Source organism: Colius striatus, chromosome 1 (assembly GCF_028858725.1).
Source record: "Colius striatus isolate bColStr4 chromosome 1, bColStr4.1.hap1, whole genome shotgun sequence".
NCBI classification, from domain to species: domain Eukaryota; kingdom Metazoa; phylum Chordata; class Aves; order Coliiformes; family Coliidae; genus Colius; species Colius striatus.
The window spans coordinates 122,731,028-122,752,664 of NC_084759.1; the positions used below are offsets into that span (position 1 = coordinate 122,731,028).

At 44.6% G+C, this 21,637-nt stretch overlaps 1 protein-coding gene across 1 annotated transcript; it reads right to left on the reverse strand.

Annotated features, from left to right (window-relative positions):
• Window positions 1–393: 393 nt before the first annotated feature.
• On the reverse strand, window positions 394–19,910 carry LOC104550931 (tumor necrosis factor receptor superfamily member 1A). The gene is made up of 10 exons (XM_062005463.1): window positions 19,708–19,910; window positions 9,577–9,778; window positions 8,941–9,069; window positions 8,526–8,669; window positions 5,834–5,915; window positions 5,439–5,506; window positions 5,106–5,228; window positions 3,286–3,323; window positions 2,357–2,516; window positions 394–1,976 (listed from the first exon to the last, which is right to left on the reverse strand). Exons 1-10 carry the CDS (start codon window positions 19,744–19,746, stop codon window positions 1,675–1,677), a joined length of 1,287 nt encoding a protein of 428 aa, XP_061861447.1. The 5' UTR covers window positions 19,747–19,910; the 3' UTR covers window positions 394–1,674.
• Between the last annotated feature and the right edge of the window lie 1,727 nt (window positions 19,911–21,637).

Consider the following 21,637-nt stretch of genomic DNA (forward strand, 5'->3'; position numbering starts at 1 on the left):
ATAATAGATTATTATTATTACCACTCTTTTATTTAAAGTTATTTTCTGCTTTAAAAAGCCAACTACAAATCAAAATTACTCATTGCATGTTGTTTAAAAAAACAAAAAATCATTTAAAATATGCTAGCATGCCCTTTGACTCTTCAATATCTGAGGAGACCTGTGACCTTATTTAACGTCAGTCCTGCTTCCTGCACTCAGCCAGCTTCCTGTGACTCGAAGGCAGCTAAGTTTTGCATACAAAAGTTCATAAAACTCCATTTTTTTAAAAACAAAATTAATCAAACCATTGAGCCACCCACTCTTGCCACTACTTCCCCTTTCTTTGCTCCCAACAACAGTCACAGAAAAGAGAGAAGTCAATATGGACAAAAACCATTACAGAGGCAGAGGTAAAAATACAAATTTTAATTCAGAGCACTTAGTGTATTTACAGTAGAAAGTTTCTCTTTGGTCAAGAGACAAAAGATTTAAAAATCCACCTTACAAATGTGTGGATAACCTGCACCTGATGCAGGCTAATGGATTGTTTGCTGCTTCTGCTTCACCCAGGGTAATACTGGCGAGAATGACATGATGTCAAATGGCTCTCCCACCCAAGTGACAATTACAGAACACAGTCCAGGAAGTAGTGTGAAGTTATTCAACAGTTGCTAAATATATATATATATGTACACATACACAGTCTCATTTGTAGTTAGGTAAGTTAGAGCGAATCATCCAGAGATAGGTAAGAAGGCAGACAATGCCTTATAGCCCTGCGTGAAAGCACAGATTTGCAGAGGTGCTCATGCTACCTGGTACATAGGTACCTTCTCACCCAGACAGATGATGCATCCATTCCTTTTCCCTCTGCATTTGGACAAACGCACAGGCAGGTGTTTTGTTAATGCTGTCTTATATGGTTCCTAATCATAGAAAAATTAAAAACTGAGGAGGAAAAAAAGAGCACCAACCCTCTGATCTAACTCATGGGCTCGGGATCCTTACTCCTCTTGAACCTGAGGGAAATGGAGGCATGGAAAGGATAACATCTTCCTGTTTCTCAAAGAATCGCCCCTTGTGAATCTCGATGACTCTTTTGCCAAAGCAGTAACTAGTTGATATCACAAGGTGGCAATCCTCTCCTGCTCCCAGAAATAGGCACATCCTCCTCCCACCACTTCCCTCGAGTCAGATTTAGCAATCAAAAGGCTGCAATGTGAGCCAGTTCCACTGTCTGATCTTGCAGAAAAATAAATCTGCAAAAAGTAAGTGAGTACTTTACCATCTGAACACCCTGTTTAACCAAGTCACCCTACAAGTTTACCCACCATCATGGTGGGTGGAGCACCTGTTTCAGCAACAACTTGTCCATGAAGCAGCTGATCTATCCAGACACTCTGAGCTCCTGCTTCTTTCATCTTGGTCAGAGTCTGCACACCAGTTCCTTTATGAGGTGCTTTCCCTTCCTTGGGAAAGGAGTTGTTGCAGAGGTCTGTCTTGGCTTAAAGGTGTTGAACTACACAGTGGTTGAGAAGCAAACCTCAGCCTTCCTCCAGCATAATCTTCTGCTGTCTCCAACAAACCCAGCTGAGGAGTGATGGTGAGGTATGGGCAAAGGAAGACTGGAAAAGAAGGGAATTACAATCCTCTCTTAACAGTCCTAATGAAAGCAACTAAAACAGAAGTAGATTAAAGATGGTTGTGGAGGCTGCAAGGTTGAGGAGAGTTTTGGTTTAGCAAAGCCTCTTGAATAGCTTCACTGCAGCCACTCAGCTCCATTTGGTTGAGAACACAACTGATGTGCTCCACGGTTGCAGCATGGCCCATCTGCAGTTTCCAGAGTCTAAGCATTTCATACTGGGCATCTCGTAAAGACCGATGCTCCATCACAATTCGCTCTAGAGCATAGTCACTCAGACCCAGACGCCTCACAAACTCCTTCCACCGAGATGGCGGTACGTGATCCACCACAGTGTAGAGAATAGAAGAGCCTGTGAAAAAGAGAAGAAATGAAGTGTGAGAACGAGGACTCTGCGGCCCCAAGGAGAATGCAAGTAATCCAGGGCTGGATGGTGCCTCACAATCATGCATCACCCCCTCCTGTTCAGGTCTTCTACAGACCAGTCACACAGACTGACAGCACAGCGCCATATGTGACAATCCATTTTGCTGGTAGGGATAACAGAAGGCATAGACTGTTGCCATATATGGTCTCATGTGCTCAGTGCATGCTTCTGCCTTTGTATTGTGCCATGCTTGACTCACAGGTCATGTACCCCAGGTAAGGTTTGTCCAACATCCTCCTAGCTGCATCTGCATAAGCAGATTCTCATTTGCCTGGGGAAGAGAAGGATGGGGGAGTTCCACTTACTGTCTGGAAGCTGTGTCTTCCTGGCAGGTCTGACACAGTCTGGTAACTCCTGTGAACTTTGCAGCAGAGGTGCAGGTGAGTGTGTTGCATTCACTGACAATTCTGTTTCCTTCTGGGACTCAGCAAGAAGAATGGATATTTCACCTCTTTTTACCTCAGCCTGAAAGACATATTTACTTAGTCCATAATCACCGACAGCAGCACAACACCCCTGTCTCCTGCACGGAACCACTAGCTTTATATACTAAAATTTATCTAAGATAGGTAGGGAGCAAGGGATGAGGTTTTCATTTTTCCTATTTGCCTTGAGCAGAAGGCACCAAAGATTTATTTCCAGGAGAACCCAAGGAGTTTAACTCTCTTTTGGCATCAGAAAAGAGTAGTCTGGAAATTAAAAAATAAACTACATTCTTTACAAAATCAAGTAAGGCTGGGATCCAAAATCAGCACCATTCTAGAAGTATCACATGCCCCCTTTTCCATCAGCCTTTTCTGTAAGGCTGTGGAAACTCCACTTCACCTACTGCTTGGGCCCTCTTAATTGCAGAACCATACTGGGCCCTGAGAACACTGTAAAGCAGCCTTGAGAGGCTTGTAGGGTCAAGATCTGAAGTGAAATAAAATTTGTTAAATCCTCCAAGCTTGGAGTATGTAGGGAGAAAAGGGGATTAAAGGACAAACTAAAAAAAAAAAAAGCATCCAGAAAAAGAAAATAAAAGAGCCAGGAGTCTGAAAAGCAACCCCTAGAAGAGGCCAAGCAAAATGTTAATGGCTCCACCCCCTACCGGAAAAAGATTTCAGAATTAAACAGCCCTATTACTCAGCTCATTTGAAAACACAAGGTCTGAAAACAGCCCACAGTACTCTGGTTTCCAGGCAAACACAATTCAAAGCAGAAGGAAAACTCTTACACCCATCATCTTGCTTACCTCACATACTGGCTCCTTGGTTGTCTGTGGCAGAGAAACTTTAAAGAAAAAAAAAAGCAGAATATATTTTCACTTCCTCTCATCCCAGAGAAAACAGGAAAGTAGCTATTCGCAATCCTGCACTCAAAAAGGTTTTATAGCAAAATGCACATCTCCCAGCAATGAGGTCACATGCACTTCCAGCAACAACTCTGGGGTAATTACTAGAGATGACTTATAGAAACTAAAGCTATATCCACATCTTAAGAGAAAGGGATAGCATTAAGGAAACTGATTTCAGAGTGGAATGCAGCTGATATGTAAGGAATTGGTTCTATTCCACGGTAGTTCCCCACGCAGCCTGAAGTATTGGCAACACTTAGGGAGCTTGGTATGCCAACTCTAAAAGGAATGGAGCAGAGTGGGGACACTTTGGCCAGGCTCTGTGATATCACTGCAGGGATGGGAACTTGATAGTCCATGGAACTGGTAAGCTGCATAGCTGTTACCAAGTCAAGTCATTGAATTCTTAAAGGCTGTTTTCAGTTAGCAATTAGCTCTCTGGAAATATGTAAACATCATGGAAGTGTCACATCAGTCTGCCCCTCAACAGTGATTAACCAAGGTAGTTCTGATCAAGAGTCACTGTCTTTGAAGAGCAAAACATTCTGGCATGTATTTAGTTATATGGGAAAATGATTGTGTAATTGTAGCCATGTCCTTTAGTTGAGCTTTGCTCGGTTTAATTCCATTATAATACCAAAATGTCTCAAAAGCTACCTGCCTCCAAGGTGCAACCACCCCTCACTGAAATTTCACACCAATTATAATAAAGATCTGTATGACTAGAGTCAGTCACTCAAGCTCCACCTGAGACTGAAAAGTAGCATAAATACAGCTTAAGAGAGGAGGGGTGTTGGGGGAGAATACCATCAAAGATGAGTTGAGATGTCCTCATTGCTGCTTTCTGGGATCAGTTAAGGGGCTGAACCTCTCTCCCCATCCCCATAGGAACACCTTACTGGGTGAGGGTTGAACACTCGGCTCTACCAAGTGCTTCACTGGGAAACAAAAATCTCTATAGGGTCGTTTCATATTGCAACATGTTTGTCTCCAGCTGTGTTGTTCATACTCTCAATATTTGCATGTACTTTTTCAGAGAGTGTATTTATCACCAGCAAAAGACTCTGCACTCCTGCTGCTTCAATAAACTGCACTATTCACTAATCTAGGCATGACAGTTCTGATTGAATGTGACCAAACTCCTTAAGTGTGGCAGTGCTGGTTCATAAACACAACTGGACTGAAGGTGCATTGTGCTATTAGTGCATCTATACTCACAGATAGTTTGATACATTGAATGTGACCAGACTTACAAGCACCAAATCAGGCATCACTGAGAATCTAAACCCAGCCACTTCCAGCCTCTCTGATATCTGAGGATAAGTTGGAATACAAAAGGGAGGTATTTTCTGGTAAATTTCTTTAACTTATAAAATAACAGCCATGGAGTCTCCTTCCTTGGAGGTCTTGAACATGTCCACCTGGACACGTTCCTATGTGACCTGATCTAGGCTGACCTGCTTCTTCCAAGGGGTTGGACCAGATGATCTCTAAAGGTCCCTTCCAACCCCACTATTCTATGATTCTATGGGCATGGATGCGGAGCTGTAAGAACTGCACCAATAAGCTTAGCTGCCAGCTTGTTGTGTTCCTCTGGCCTTGCTGTAAAGCATAATAACAAGATTCCACTCTTTCACCTTACACACGTGCAGATACACAAACACACAGAGAATTACATTTTTCCCTATTAATATCACTGCATATGCTGCTGCACTCACCACAGGAGTAGAAAGACGACACCATCCCGTTTTCCTGGACCAGCTTCACTACTTTATTTACAATGTAGAGAAGAAAGAGTACTCCAAATATTGCACTGACAATGCCAAGGACAAGGGTCCCACCTGGACAAAAGGAAGAGGGCAAATGATAGAGTGACAGAGGAAGGAGGAGATGAGTGCCAGAGAAAGAACAGCACGTGAAGATGTGCAAACAGTAGAGAGAAAAATAACAATAGTTTGAGAGAATGGAGAAAATAACTCTTTATAAAAGGCATTACAGAGCAAAAGCCCATGCTAAAAAGACTGCTGTCCCTCAGTTTCCCCAGTACTCACTCAGCCCAGATGAAGTTGGTGAGGTAGTCACTGGGCTGTGACACTGCAAGCATTCCTCTCCAACACAGCTGAAAGAGCAAATCGGAGAGGTGAGCATGCATTAAATGGAACATCAATCATTTCCAACAATCCTAAGTAAAAGACAAATCAAGATAAGCCTGCAAAGCAGAGCAATGCAGTGTGGCTAGTGACTTTGGGTTCATAGTGGGCTGATGCCTACAAGGAGAAGTCTGCAAGTGGCAGAGGGCAAGATCCAATTGCTCCAGAAAGGCAGAATGTTGTGAAGTTATGTTAACAAAGACAAGGCCTTGAGAAAAACTTTCCCTCCTGCCATGACCCTTGTGTCTGCTGTCTCTCCTACTCAGTGGAGGGCCATGTGGAGAAATGAAGCTCACCTGGTACAAGGCTTGCATATATTACTAAGTGTCAGGAAGAACTGAGGCTTACACCTGCAAATTGTGTCTTTGTTTTTTGAACCTGTAGAGAAAAGAAAAAAACGTTGCCTTAATCTGGACAGAGATGAAAACAAAAGAAGAAAAATCCACTCCAAGATGGGTGGGAGATTATCTCTCTTTGAGCCTGGAGGACTGCTACTGAAGAAGAAAGGATTCAGTCTACGTTAAGGACAGGGTTGTGGGAGAACGAAAATAATAAAAAGCAAGGTCATCACTGTCCTGATAGGTTGGGGACCTTTGTAGAGGCTTCAAAAGGGACTCAAATTACAGTGCAGCTTACATTGGTCTAATGGATAATGACAGTTCCAGCTCAAAAGCACAGAAAGTCACTCAAGTTCAAGCGTGACAGGAAGGGCAAGTCACATTAGTCAGACAAAGATGAGGAAGAAGTGGTCCCTGAACAGCTGGCACTGGTGAGGAAGTCAGTTCAGAGCAAGGAGAAACCACTTCAAGCCATGGGACACATACCCAATCTTGTGATCTGCTATGCTGTGCGTGGAAGGGGTAAGAAATGAAAGAGCTATTGCCTTTAAGCAGCAAGTCACAATATGGAGACTGCATAAAACAGGTGCGGGGAGGAGAAGATAAGAATAGCAATGGAAGGGCATCAAGTTGCATGAGGGAGGGAAAAAGGTACTAGAACAAGCAGCATGCATTCTGTGGCAAGCAATGGACAGGTCTAAAACAGTTCTATATCAGCCAAGAGGGAAGGAAGTTGCTCATGGGCAGTGCATGATGGTGACCCTTGAGGATAGGTGTAAGTGTGGAAACTAACAGAGAAAGATTACCAAGCACCAGAGGGAAGGCATTCACCAGTATGACAGCAAACCTCACACTAGGCAGGGTAAGAGATGGGAAAGGGATCAGGAGACGTATAATCTGCAATGAGAGAGGACAGCCTTAGGACAATAAGGTAAGGAGCATCCAAGGGACATGAACAAAAGACTACAGCACAAAACAGAGGGTAGCAAGCAGTATTTGGTTAAGGCCTCCAATTCCTGACTGGAAATGAGGTAGCTTGGGACAACTAACATGGGTACCTCTCCCAGACACTTACACCATCCCCAGGTCATGCCCAATGCCACTGGATACAGTTCAGCATTACCTGAGCAGCTCTTGACTTTAAAACATTGTACAGTACATCATGGTGATTCAGCAACCAACTGGCAAGCAGTTCAGCTGGGCACTGGGATGGGCAGTATTTTCAGCTATTGTACTTGTTCTGGTTTAGCACTGAGCAGCTTTTGGCTTAGTAACAGGGGGAGCGGGTTGCAGTGAAGACCCGGTAAAGAGTTTGCGGACTCTCCCCCGGCTCCTGGGTTCAGACCCACCTCCGGCCTGGCTGGGCCAATCTGGCGCCTCTGCCATCACTATTTAGGGGACGGGAATTAGGAATGCGAGTCAGGAGGTGTAAGAGTGATACAAGATGAAGGCGACCACGCGGACCCTTCAGCCAGAGAAGGAGGAAGGAAGGAGAAGCGATAGACCAGAGACTCCTCTGCAAGCCGTGGCGAGAATGCAAACTGTGCCCCTGCAACCTATGGAGGTCCATGGCAGGACCAAGAGTTACCAGCAGCTCCATGTGAGTGAGCCCGGACGGGCGAGGGACTGTGTGGGGAGACGGCCATGGCCCAGGCCGTGTTGGAGAGCCTGCAGGCCGCAGAGCAGCCCCACACGAGAGGCAGAGAGGAGCTGCAGCCTTTGGGATAAGTGCACATCAGAGCAGCCCATGCAGGGCTGCTGTGTGTGTGAGTTACCCCACGGACTTGCAGGGAGGACTGGTGTGGAGTTCACCCGTCCTGAGGAGGGACAGACGGCAGAAGCTATCGGGAACAGACTAACTGAAACCCCCACTGCCTGCCCCGCCCCCGAACCGTTCAGGGGGGGACAGGGTAAAAACCCCGGAATCAGGGCTCTGAGCCCAGGAAGAGGGGAGGTGTGGCGGGAAGGTGTTCTTAAAAAGGCTGGTTGGACTCTTCATTGATGTATTACTCTGTGTTGTTTCGTTTTGGTTATGTTTTGGGGTTTTGGGGGTATGTTTTAGTTGATGTTGCATTAAATTGTTTTTTTCCGTTTTCTTCCCCAAACCGAGTGGCCTGGTCTGTTTTGTCCTGAACCTTAAGCAGCAATTAAGCTCTCCCTGCCCTTGAGCAATTCTCAGCCCCTTCGGTACTTTGTTCCCTGATGGGCCTAAACCACAGTACTCAAAGTGCTTCTTCCAGCAGTTGGTGAGGGAAATGCACTAAGCACCAGGCAAAATATCCACACAAAGACAAAAAAAAAGAAGGCAAGGGAGAAATCTGCTCTAGAGCATAAAAACCTCGCTTCAGTACATGCAAAGCACAGGCACTAAAATTAAGTAGATAATATCACAACAGCAAAACCCAAGAAACCAACCATTCAAGAACACAAGGAAGGTAGAAACTGTGATAGAAAATAGAGATTGATGCCAAGGCAGGCAAAAAATGGCAGTCTTTCTGGGGAAAAGGGGCAAGCAAAACCAAGAGATGTTCCAAAATTACCATCACTTCAGAGCATGGCGCTGCAGCGTGTCAGAAAGGGAACAGAGGGCTGTTAATGTTTACCCGAGTACAGTATGTTTGTACCAGAGTCATATCCACGCCATACTCACAGTTGGCAATAGCCCCGTTGACACATGAGCTGCAATTCCTACACTGGAAGAGATCAGATGGGCCAACCTGATATTGATTCTTCCGACAGCCGCATACAGTATCTTGCTTTGGGGTGCAAGGGGTCTCTACTATCTGTTGGAATTCTGAGGAAAGAAAGAAGTGATTATCCATTTTCAGCTGAGGGCACTATTATTGGTATGACTATCCACTACCCTCAGAAATAGGCCTGCAAATTGTATCTCAGGCTGTAGTAATTAAGTAACCCTTACTCCTGCTGTCCCCAGTCTTTTCCCACACACAGTCCTCCTTACTCAACTGCCTAATTTTTCGAAGCTTCCTTCTCACCTTGCCATACCCTCAAGCCCTCCACCTGCTACTACCACCCATTTTCCTCAGGTCCTACAGATAACTCACCTGTACGGCAACGTGTACACTGGAAGCATTTGGACATGATGTTATCAATGGCTGTGAATGTGCCATTAGGACAAGGAAGACAGATAGGTGCCTCTTCAGGCCGATCACAGTCTTTTACCTTGTAGGTACCTGCAAGAAAAATCACATAACAAAGCTCTGAGGGGAAGACAAATGTGTTGTCTTAAAGGGAATGAGAGTCATTGATTCCTCAGAGAAACCTTGGAGTTGATGGTGTAAGGACTGAGTACACTTTCTCTCACCAGTGTGAAGGACACTGACAGCCCAAAAGACACAGAAAGACAAAGAATTTATTTGGGTAGGGATAGGTACCAAAAAAAGGGAACACTGATGTAACTGTATGACGGAGACAGTTTGAGAGTGCAGGACACAGAAACGCCTCTAAGGTAAAGGTCAGAGAATCATAGAATGGTAGGGGTTGGAAGAGACCTTTAGAGATCATCTAGTCCACCTCCCCACACCACTAAAGCAGGTCCAGCTTGATCAGGTCACACAGGAACACATCCAGACAGGTTTTGAAGACCTCCAGAGAAGGAAACTCCACACCCTCCCTGGGCAGCCTGTGCCAGGCCTCCCTCACCCTCACAGTGTCACTATTACTGTACTTATTTTACATACCTGCATGGCACCTCATGCAGCAATGGGTCTCTCTGGGATGTAGGTATTGACCTAGTTGACACTGCACCTGCCTCTTCTCTCTCCTCAAGGGGTCAGAGGGGTCTCTTCCATCCAAAGCTACTTGATGCACTTGCAGTGTATATGGCATTGGAGCAATTTCTACAGATTTCTTCGTCAACACACAGAGAAATGTTAGGATAACCTATAAATAAAGAAAGAGAGGGAGAGAGAGGTAATGAAAGAGGAAAAGAAACAAGGTGAGAAAACATCATATCCCCTTGCAGACTGCACACGTGACTTCAGCACTTCAAATTATACCTTATGATACCAGTGAGTTCAATTGACTTCGACAATTCTGGTATCAGGAGCTTCCACTGACAAAAGTGGAGGAGATTATTCACCAAAAAAAATCCTGAACAACCCAATCCAGTCATCTGTGTTATTAATATGCCTTACAATGGTCTCTATGACAAACTAGCTGTATATAAAGCAAATACTTTTTGTGATATGCAATTTATAGATGGAATGCCTTGAAAATGCTGCAGCTTGCAAGAAGGTTACTCAAGAGCAAAGGAATGCTTTCATTAAGGAAGACATTAAGACTGCTCATCTAGAAACAGTTCCGGAGAGAAGAATACATCCAGTACTTCCAGTTCTACCGAATAAATAAACCAGATGGGAAGTCTGGAATAAAAAGGCAGAGGAGGATCTCACTGCATACAAAGTACAGAAAAGCTTTCAAAATTCCTCCTGAGTGAGGCAGCCCTAGAAACGTAGAAAAGTTAGGTTTTCAGCTTCTCCCCTATTACTTTTTTTTCCTTCTTTTTAAACTGCAACTGTTAACATTCAGTCTGAATAGTCTGCCAAAAATGTGCACTTCTTTCTTTTCTTTTAATTTCCTCTGAGATTTACTTGCTACTCTTCATTTTGAAGATGACTAATGTTGAGAATTTTAACAGAAATATTAAGACTGGCATGACTGGAATATGTTGAGTGTGAGTGTGTGTACACACACACATGTGAAGGAACAGATGAACAGAGGGTTAAAACAATGGTCTGTACTGATAACAAAAGATACCATTCCCTGGACATTGTTTTCAGGACATAATTCCCAGCAGTGAAATTGAGAAATGTGCTGTTTGTGTCAAGGACAAAAGGTCTCCACTGTGGTAATACCACAGCATAAATGACTCATCTGCAAAAGACCCTGCACCAGGAGGATGGAAACAAGATTACAGTATATCATAAACACAATTTCTTTGTCTCTAGGCTCAAAAGAAAAACAGGCCCTAGGCATGTATTTCAAACACCCATTCAGACAAGGAAAAAACTATATAACAACAAAAAGGTTTAAAAAAATTAAATTAAATAAACCCCTCAAAGCTAGGAAACCACCTAGTCCAAGATTTATAGGGCCTCAAGTCAGCAAGTTTCTATGGCAAAGGCCCATCCCATGCCAGCTAATGACTCCCAAAAGTAAAAAAACCTAGCTTGCAGTGCCAGGAAGAAAAAAAGCCTGACAGCCAGTGTCCCGTGTTGTCTGTGTTGCACAGGAGCAAACCTGGCCACACCATCTGGATATATGCCTGTTGGTGCTTCCCATTACACCACAGGGAGCACATATCAACGTATTCTATGCCTCCAATCATGTCAATGCATGAAAATCAACTCATGAAGATGATCCATATAATCACACACCAAGTTTTACTTCACTAACTTCCCTACATTGCAATTGCTCTCCCAGCTTGCTTGTTTGAAAGTGGAAAGACACCTAGCTGTGCAGGCTCAGCTTCAGAGTTCTATTTCTTTTTGCTTTTTCAGCTAGGAGAGTTGTAGCAAAAGCAAAGTAAACCAATACGGGTAAACCACAATCCTGATACCAGTTTTGTGGTTGCAAGCTTAAGAAAGGAGATGCAAAATGAGACGGCTATGGCAGTCCTGTTTCTCTCTTAAATTTATAGCCCTAAGGGAGAGAGGTACATATATGAAAGCAACTTAGAACCTCAAGGACAGGATTTTGCTATTCTGACAAAGCAAAAACCCCACTTTTAAAGAACTCTGTCATATAAAGATATATTCAATAGATCAGATGCTAAAATGGAGAACAGGAAAAAGGGAACCACATATTTAAATAACTATCCTTTCAGACTTGATTAGCTGACCACAGGACAAATGCAAACACTCCAACATCAATTCAATAACAAACAGAATGCGTTTCAGAAGCTGATAGTCTTACCAGACTGAATATTTTCAGGAAAATGGGTAAAATGTTATTCACAGAGATGCTCTGACAGCCACAATAAAGAATTCTGATCCTCCAGGCAATGATTAATCTCCTGACAGGAGTATATATCCAGCCAGCTCGTAAGGTCAGACAAGTCAGCAATGGAAACAACAGAGATAAGCATAAAAGATGAAGTCAAAAACACATCAGAAAATTTACTAGATACACCTCTAAAACAAAAAAGCCCACAGGAAGGATGTTTTTGTATTTTTTTTATTAAGTAAAAGTGTGTCTGTAAGTGTAATTAAACTAGAGTTAACACATTATTAACGTCGCTCTCTGAGGAACAGTCACAGGCCACAAATGACTCACAAACGAATGACTTGGCCTTCCAGAAAAACCATTCTCATGGCAGAAAAAAAACACACCACTACCTTAAGCAGCCTCCAAAGCCATTCAGCAATATACTGATTTATACCAATGACAGATTTAATAAAATTCAGAAAATACATGAAACTGGACAGACTATTTCAGTCAGAAGGGATCAACAACGACCATCTAGTCCTACCACCTGAACACTTCAGGGCTGACCAAAAGTTAAAGCATGTTGTTAAGGGCATTGTCCAAATGCCTCTTCAACGCTGACAGGCTTGGGGTACCAAGTATCTCTCTAGGAAGACTTTTCCAGTGTTTGACCACCCTCTCAATAAAGAAGAGCTTCCTAATGTCCAGTCTAAACCTCCCCTTGGTGCAGCTTTGAACCATTCCCACTGGATATCAGGGAGAAGAACTCAGTACCTCCCTTTCAATTCCCCTCCTCAGGGAGCTGTAGAGAACAATCAGGCTGCCTCCTTTTCTCCAAACTAGATAAGCCCAAAACCCTTAGCTGATGCTCGTAGGGCATGCCTTCCATCCATTTGACCAGCTTTGTTGCCTTGTGGATGCATTCAAGGATCTTCATGTCGTCCTTAAACTGTGGAGCCCAGAGCTGCATCCCACTCAAGGTGAGGCTGCCCCAACACTGAATACAGAAGAATCATCACATCTCTTGACTGGCTGGTTCTGCTGTCTGGGAGCACCCCAGGATGGGGTTTGGCCCCTCAGCTGCCCCTGCACACTGCTGACTCGTACTGAACCCTCAAGGCCCTTTCTGCAGGGCTGCTCACCAGACACGTCTGTCCCAATTTATACTTTTAAATTATCACAGCTGCAGAATCCAGTATTTTGACTTGTTAAATTTCACCCCACTGATCACAGCCTAAAGCTTCAATCTATCTAGATCTCTTTGCAAGGCCTCTTATCCCTCCAGAGAGTTAACAGCACCTCCCAGTTTGGTATCATCAGCAAACTTGCTAATGATGTATGCAACTCCTGCATCCAGATCATTGATAAATATATCAAACAGGACTGGCCCTAGAATTGAACCCCAAGGTTTACTAGTGACCCTGGTTACTAGCCAGATGTAGCCCCATTCACTAAGCCCTAAAAGCCTTAGTCATTGATAACAGGTCACAGAGGCAAAGCTTATAGGTGTTCTAAATGGTTTTCCATCGTGAGATTTACAATGTGGTCTGACTCCACTCGCCAGGAGAAAGGACGAGTACCTACTAACCAATGATGCATAGAAAAGTGGACAACGTGCATTACCTAAGCCAAAAGATAATTTGAACCACCAAACCACATCATGCACACTGGTGAGTCAAGTTTTTACTGAGCAGGGACGGCCTAGGAAAAAAAAAAGACTCAGCAGAAACTCTAGGTTTTACTTCTGAAACTGCTGCAGAAATAAACAAAATACAGCAGCTGAAAAACAGAATGCTGCTTCCTTAAATTATTCTACCCTTCTGGGTGACAGCTATGTGCCCCATAGATTCTTCTCACATGTGATGCAACCCTAGTTCCTTCTCCTGTCTCATACCAGGACTTACTGCCTGATAGCTACTGTGAAAAAAAAAAAACCATGAGCCCTGAAGCTCCTCTACGCAAAGCTCTGGCAGGCAAGACAGGAGTTAGGAGCCCCTGCACCATCTTGAACCTCAAATATTCTTGGATTACTGCTACTGCTACAACTCACACTCACCCTTGCTGCTGCTTCTGCCTCACCAGGCTGTCCACAGAGAACTACAAAGGAGTTGACATTTCTACAAAGTATGGCAAAGAAAGGAAGGAACAGCAAAGATAAAAGTAAAGAATGCAGCAAGACGCAAGAAAAATGGGGCTGAGGGGTGGAAACAAGAAGGAACATTTGAGAAGAGTGTTCTCAGGCCAAGGAGAAGGAAGGCACAGTATCTGAAATGCAGAGATATCTCAGCAAAGTGCCACTTATCAAGGCTGCCGTATCACCACCTGCCAATGTCCACAAGGCTAGGAAATACCACATAACTCAGCATGGATGTCATAACAGCTCTGTATCATGAGCACTGCCCTCCCTGTGCAGAGCTGTAGCCCTGCAAGGCTCCTCACCCTCAGGGAGAAGGGCCGAGGAAGCAGGTACAGCAACACACAGGTATGACAGGAGAGGATGGAGAGGGCTGTGTCGGGAGAAAGATTCCCCTCTGCTAGAAAGCCACTGCATGCCTAGAGATGTCTGGAGTGGTCTGAGGCCAGTCACAAACTGAGTAGGAAGTGGGGTGGAATTAGACAGGTGGGAAGCAACTCCTGCCCCAACACACAGCACCTTGAGACCCCATGCCTGTTCATGTGAACTAATAGCAAGGCAACACTTGCTGGAGCAGATGCTCGGGTATTAGTATTCCAAGCAATTCAAATAGTGTTGCTTATCACTAGGCTAGTATTTAAAATCATTCCAAGTTAACAATTTCCAGAGTTTAAATCTCTTTAATACAAAAGCTGAACATTTCAGAACGAAACAATTTTATAAATCCAGATGTGCCATTAATCCAGAGATAGGAGGCTTACTCCTTTTTTTGTACGCACCTAGTATATGCATCATTTAATGAAGTGTTTCCCCACCAACAGCTTATTCAACTGCTTCTCCCAAAAAAAAAAACCATTCCATTTTGCAAATTCTATTTTTAAACTAAAGAACTACAAAAAAAACCCCTTACAAGTCATTAGAATTCCTGAAAAAATTCTTAAGAGAAACTTCATTTAGCTTGTAATTCAGCACAAATCATCTACATATCAGTCATCTGTTAGCCTTTTTGATGAGTCATAAAAAAGTAGCCAGCAAAAAAATTCTGAGGAAAACAGAGATTTTACTCGGAATAATGAACTGGCAAAGAAATCTGGGTGCAAGATTACCCTTACATTCTTTGACTGTTTCAGCTACTTCCAAAAGCTTTTTGAGGTTTGCAGTTTTTAGTTTGCTACACAAAGATGCATGGGAAACCAGAACTTCTGCTTTAACATCGAGAAATGTATACTAAAGTAATATTTACAGGAAGCTTTTTTCATTGCTCACTAAAACCTGGAAAGGTCGTAAGAAAGATGAGAATGCTATTATTATAAATAGTCTTCCATTTTATGAAGATCAGGTGGAGGAATTCTGTATTTTAGGCTTTGTTTAAAATTGGAAGACTGGTAAGGGACTTTCACACAACCAAGGCAGGCTTTAGAAATCTTAATTAAAAAATAAAAGAACCTGTGACTTGTCTGTAAAGATCATGGACTTCACATCATAAAATGTGGGGATATATACAGTATATAAAGTTAGTAGGTTTTATTTTGTATTAGCAGAGAGAAAGAAAAGAGTAGGAAAGTCAGTAGGTGATGACAATCATAAGAAAATAACTTTTTCAGTTTTCTTTAGAGGGCACAGTGGTGAACAGTGTGTCAGAGTGCATGACAGAGGCATAGGGCCAAGTTTAACAGCACACAGCCACAAAGCCTCATGCACGAGTGAAGCTGGAGAAAGAACTGTGAGGGCTTGGTGAGGCCTCCCCCATCCATCCCCAGCTAATGTTCAGCTGGGTCCGAGCCCTTGGCCCCTACCTGCACTGTGCCGAAGCCATGCTCACATCCCTTGTCAGTGGCTCACTACTGAGTATTATTAGGAGTCCTGTTCATTGGAATGGATACACTCCTATTTGTTCTAATAGAGAAACGTAGCCACATTGCTTTGAGATGTGTTTTCTACTGACAGGTTGCCAAGACTGCAATAGAAAGGCCTGTGTTACAAGGGGTTCAAAGGAGGCACTCAGTTATCCAAGGATGAGGATGAGATTGTGGAACAGAACACAATACATTTGCCCCCAAAAAAACAAAGACCTTTTGCAATCACTAAAAAAATAGATAGAAGGAGTAAAATGACAAAATTGGTTTTATCCTAAATATAATTACCAAATAATGTTTCTACCCCAAATAACAAAATACTAAAGGAAAGGCATCCAAACTGACAATGCTGATTACTTTGACAACTTAATTTACCATGTAGAAATGAACACAGACCCAGGTATCAACATGTTCTATTTGGCTAGAAGTGGATAGTCATCATAAGTAGAAATTAAAATTAGATTAATAAGAAGATCAAAAGTTGGATTAATTTGGTTGGATAAATCAATCAGAAATGCAATCAAATGCTATGACTTACTAGGAAAGAATTCAAGAACAAAACAGAGTGTATTGTTATGCCAAAACAGAAATCCATTAGGTCTGAATCCAGGCTGTAGTTCTGATCCCCAATCCTGAGAATATGAATTAGTGCAGATATGATACAAGTATGATCACAGTACTGACTGGCTGCCATAAAGGGAATAATTAAAAGCACTGGTCTACAAATGACAAAACTGAACAGAGTATACTATAGTGGGCCCTAAAGACATGAATGCCACAAAGGAGAATTCTGCCTCTGTTGATGAAGAACTAAAAGGCATCACATAAAGCAAGCAGGAGACAAGTTCAAAACAAATACAGGGAAATACTTTTCTAGCTAATGTGTAGCTGAGGTGTAGGTCTCCCTGCCAGAGTGCTGGAAGTGTCAGAGATGGGCCTGAATTCCAAAAGCTACCATCACACCCACCAGTAGAAATAAAAATACACTCAGGTGGTGTCCAAAATAAAAGCACAGAATAGTAGGGGTTGGAAGGGACCTTTAGAGATCATCCAGTTCAACTGCTAAAGCAGCTCCACCTAGATCAGGTCACACAGGAACGCGTCCAGGCGAGTTTTCAAAACCTCCGAGGAAGGAGACTCCACACCCTCCCTGGGCAGCCTGTGCCAGGGCTCCCTCAACTGAACAGTAAAATCATTTTTTTCTTATGTTTGAATGGAATTTTTTGTCTTCCAGCTTCATTCCATTTCCCCTTGTCCTACCACTAGATACAACATAGACAGTGATGCCCCAACCTTCTGACATCCACCATTTATGAGATCCCCCCTCAGTCTCCTCTTCTCTAAACAGTTCCTGCAACCTTTCCTCATAAGGAAGATGCTCCAGTCCCCTGATCATCTTGGTGGCCCTGCGCTGGATCCTCTCCAGCAGCTCCCTGTCCCTCTTGAACTGGGGAGCCCAGAACTGGACACAGTTCTCCCTTGATTCGAGAACCTCCCTTGACTCGACATAGGAAGACACCATTTCAACTCGAAAACAACTACAGTCATAGATCACTGGAAACAGGGAAAGTATTTTTATTTTTCATTGTTGTGTGCTTGCCCTGTTCTAAAACCCAGCAGACACCTGCTGCTGTCCACTAATGGAAAAAGCATGGTAAGCCCAACCATTCTTTCTTAAAATATTCTTGGTGGCTTTGTTTTCAACTTTTACATAAAGTAGCTTCCAACTTCAAAAGTGCAATTTCCCCCTATACCTTCAAAAACAATCTAATGCCAGAAGCATCCCTGGGGCTATTTTGTCTGTTTTTTCCATAAAACTGAACTGCTTTTAATAAATGAAACTGCCATTATAATTTTCAGAGTTTTTTAATGAGGCAGAAAATACACTGGCCTCAGCAGAGACAGCTGCCATTTTTTCAACTGTGAAAGTGGGGAGTGCACAAGGAAAACATAGAGGACTTGGAAATGAGGTTAAAACACGCAAAAAGAGAAAATTAATGGAAACAAGCTGCAGGAAATTTTGAAGAATCAGAGGAAACTTGAAAAAAAAAAACAGGAAAAGAGAAGTGGGACATCAAGGGAATAAGAAAGGTCACGAGGGCAAACATGGGGTGATGCAGAAAGTAAATGGAAGACAAAAGGGCATGAAACAGAGGGAGAATTGTAACACTGAAAAAAAAATGGTCATGATTTTATGGAAAAAGAGAAATATTATCTCTAATGAGTGAGTGTGGTGTTATTGAGAACTTGAAATGATGGGTAAATAGCAGGGGGAAACTGTCTTCAAAAGAAATCCTACTGAAGGACACTTCCTCCAGCACACTGTTTAACTGAAGACAAGATAATGAATTTGAAGACTCTGATTTTTTTTGTGTGCATTTTATTTCCAATACTATGTATAATATCACATTATAGTACAGCAAAATATGCACGCTGCTATACTTAACTGCTTTGAAATCTATATTTAAGTCAACTATTTATGTACCCCACCTAGGCCTCAAGATGGTAAGCAATGCACAGGTAAAGGCAAGGTGCAGTGTGCTACTAACTCTAGAGTCCTGCCACTGCTAGTCATAATTCTGTTACCTGGTTTCCACGAGCTTCCAAGAACCTAAAAAACCCCAAAAATACAAAGCTTTCAGGAAGAAGGGAACTTTCAGTAGCACAGGCACAACTTTCTGACAGCAAATTAACAACTAACCCAGCATCACAAGTCCACTGCAGTCAAGTGCAAGTGTTTATTACCAGAACGCTCAGGTATTTGAGGATAAATAGTTTGACCTTTTAACGCCTACAGCATCATGACATGCCTATAAATTATGGTAAGTGATGCCACTCCTTACTGTCACAGCTTTATCATGCATCCGCTGCTATGGGTTGGTCATTGATCTGTAGTTGTCAGAAACTTAAAGGTTTAAGGAATAACCTTTCTCAAGTACCTTTTCACCTGCAAAATTACAATGAATGGCTTAAAAATCTTGAATTAAGATACCGGCAAAGGTAAACTTGCTGTTAAACAAATTCTGTGGTTTCGGACACAGGTACAGCCCACTAATCTTTGCTTAAATGCCCGCAGAGTAGCAATAAAGCTTTTCTTGCTTTATTAACAGCAACGTGCCCATCCCGTCCCTGGCAGCCACCACAGCAACCTGCGGCCGGCCGCACAGCAAAGTGTCCAACGGAGGCCCGTCGTCCCCCGCTGGCAGCCGGCGCCAGCCGACCCCCGCGCACCCCCGGAGAGTTGACGGGCTCCAGGAAATCCTCCGCCATTCCTGTAAATCCAGCCGCCTTCTCCCTGACTCAGGGAGAAATCCCGGAAACGGCACCGGCGAACCCAGCGCCCAGCGGCGGGCTGGGAGGGAAGGAGGGAGCGCCGCCGGCATCGCCACGCTACCCCTCAGCTCCGCGGCCACGCAGCGCCGCTGCCCGGTAACATCGCAGGGCCGCCAGGTGACGGGCGCGGCGCGGCTCGGCTTCCCGATCGCCTCTCACCGCTCCGGCACCTGCCTCCCTTTCTACCACGACCGCACATATCGCCCCTCCGCAGCAGAAAATGGCTTCCCTGGCGCTGTCCTCCACACACCTCGCTCCTCGCCCCGGCACGGGGCTGCCGTGAGGGATGCCAAAGCCCCGGAGAGCGGGAACGGAAAGAAAGCTGTCTATAGTCCCGGAACGGTGGGGGGCCCTGCGGCAGCGAGAAGGGGCGAAAGGAGCCCAAGCCTAAAAGCCCCGTGGCGGAGGAAGGCGGAGGGCACCGCGCTACGGCCTCACAACCGGCTGCAGCTCCACAGACCGCCAGCTGCGGGACCGGAGCAGGAGCCGCCGCCGCCAAGGCGGTGCCCCGCCGGGGCATCGTCCCGTCGGGAGCTTGCAAAGCCTCCACCGTGACTTACCGTCCCCAGCGAGCTGCAGGGCAGCGCCGGGCCGCGCATGTTTCTGCGGCCCGCTACGTCCCCATGGCAGGGTCCCTCACGTCCAGAGGAAGCCGCCCCAGTCCTAGCCAGCCCCGGCCGGAGCGGCAAGGGGCGAAACTACCCCGGTCCCCAACTTCCTGGCCTCGGCAGCGGCGGCAGGAAAGAGGGCGGCGGGAGGGAGGCGGCCCGGCCCAGCCCGGCCCGGCCCGGCGCCGCGCCCCGCCCGCCCTCCGCAGCCGGCGGCGCAAACTGACTGCCGGCAACAGTTTTCCTTAAGAACTGAGATGGAGAAGCTGGGGAGAAACAACCGGTGGCAGGTGGCTAAAAGTGATAGAAAACACGAGGCAAAAGAGTGAAAGAAAGTCGACTGGAATCTTAACATTTCCTGACATACGCGTTTCACCTTTCGGCTGTATTTTTAGTATTAAGTTCGTGTGACACTTAACCATGTAAGAAAATAACTTCTAAACTGCCTTGTCAGCACCCAAATAATTTTAAATAAATGCATTCATCGGCCTAAAATGGCATATTTTGAGCATATCTGTCCATCGTGTACTTTTTCATTCAAAACATTTTTTTGCACACTCCAAGAAACCAGATGCAAATTGAACAGCGAAGCTCATTCTGCATGAGCTCTCCTTCATTTAATATAGGCTCTTAATGACAATGGTTAAAAAAAAACCCCAACACACAGTAAAGAATAAGTCTCTAAATAAAGAGCTCCCGTTTATTTGTTGCATGTTAAGACCTTACCCTCTGGTTGTCTCAGAGCTACCTCCACTCTTGAGACAACGAGCTGCATGTGTTAGTTACCCGGTCCTGACTGCGCCTGCTGTAGGAGAACGGGCTGTTTGGTACTGCAAGAGACAAGTATCACAAACAGGAGGGCCCCAGAATGGAAACAGCAGCAGCACTCATCATCACTGCAGTGAAAGGCATCAAATTGAGCTACTAAAAGTTGCTCAATTGTTGTTTTGGAAGAATACATCCATTTCATGTGCGTAAGCCAAAAAGATGTGTACAATTCACTCCATGAGCTGCCCGAATTGTTGTTGACAACACCAGACAGCTCCATGGACCTTATCTACAGTTCTCATCTGCTGTGTCAAAGCCAACAATGGCACGTGAACAGGACAAAATTAACGAGAGCCACACAGCTACACAACCCTCCTCTGCATTTTAGGCTCGGAACAGCTCTGACTTACCAGCAGCAGGATCCAAGAGGGAAGGAAATGGCAGAATAAATAACCTGTTATCAGGCTGCAGCCCTCTCTAGGGATAGATTCGAAAGATTTAGCAAGTTTTGTGTAGTTAATTTCCTTGCCTTGAACAAGGACAATACAATATTGGTCCCTAAAGGAAAAATTCTCACACACCGGTAAGCACATTCTGTGGAGGAGGAAATCACACTTTTAATGGATTGTTTCAGATTTGTCACACACCATCCTATGAGCGGATGAGGCACTCCCTTCAATTTTCATGAAGCTCCAGCCTTCCAAAAAAAAAAAAGAAAAAAAGAAGAAGATAAAGTGTTTCTCTGGAACCACACAAGTGTCCGAGAAATCCCCACAAACCTTCACGTTTGACTCTTCCCACATCTCTGGTAGGGGAAGAGCGATCTCACAGCCCCGCCGCACGTTTGACATTTACATCAATGTCGAACTCATCAGCGCACATCCACTTCCAAGCTTTCTCAAGAAGCGGTGAGCCCACGCCACGCTCCCTCCCCACCGCCTTGTCGAGCGTTTCCTAAGGCTCCGTGGCTATATGTACCACCGAGGGGATCCAACCCAGCTCGCCGCTCTCCCGTCACAAAGCGCTACACTCTAACTCGTCTGCCGCCGGGGCCGCACTACCCCCTGCCTGCCGAGCCCTCCCGAATTCCCTTTTCTCGCCAGCCCGTGAGGTG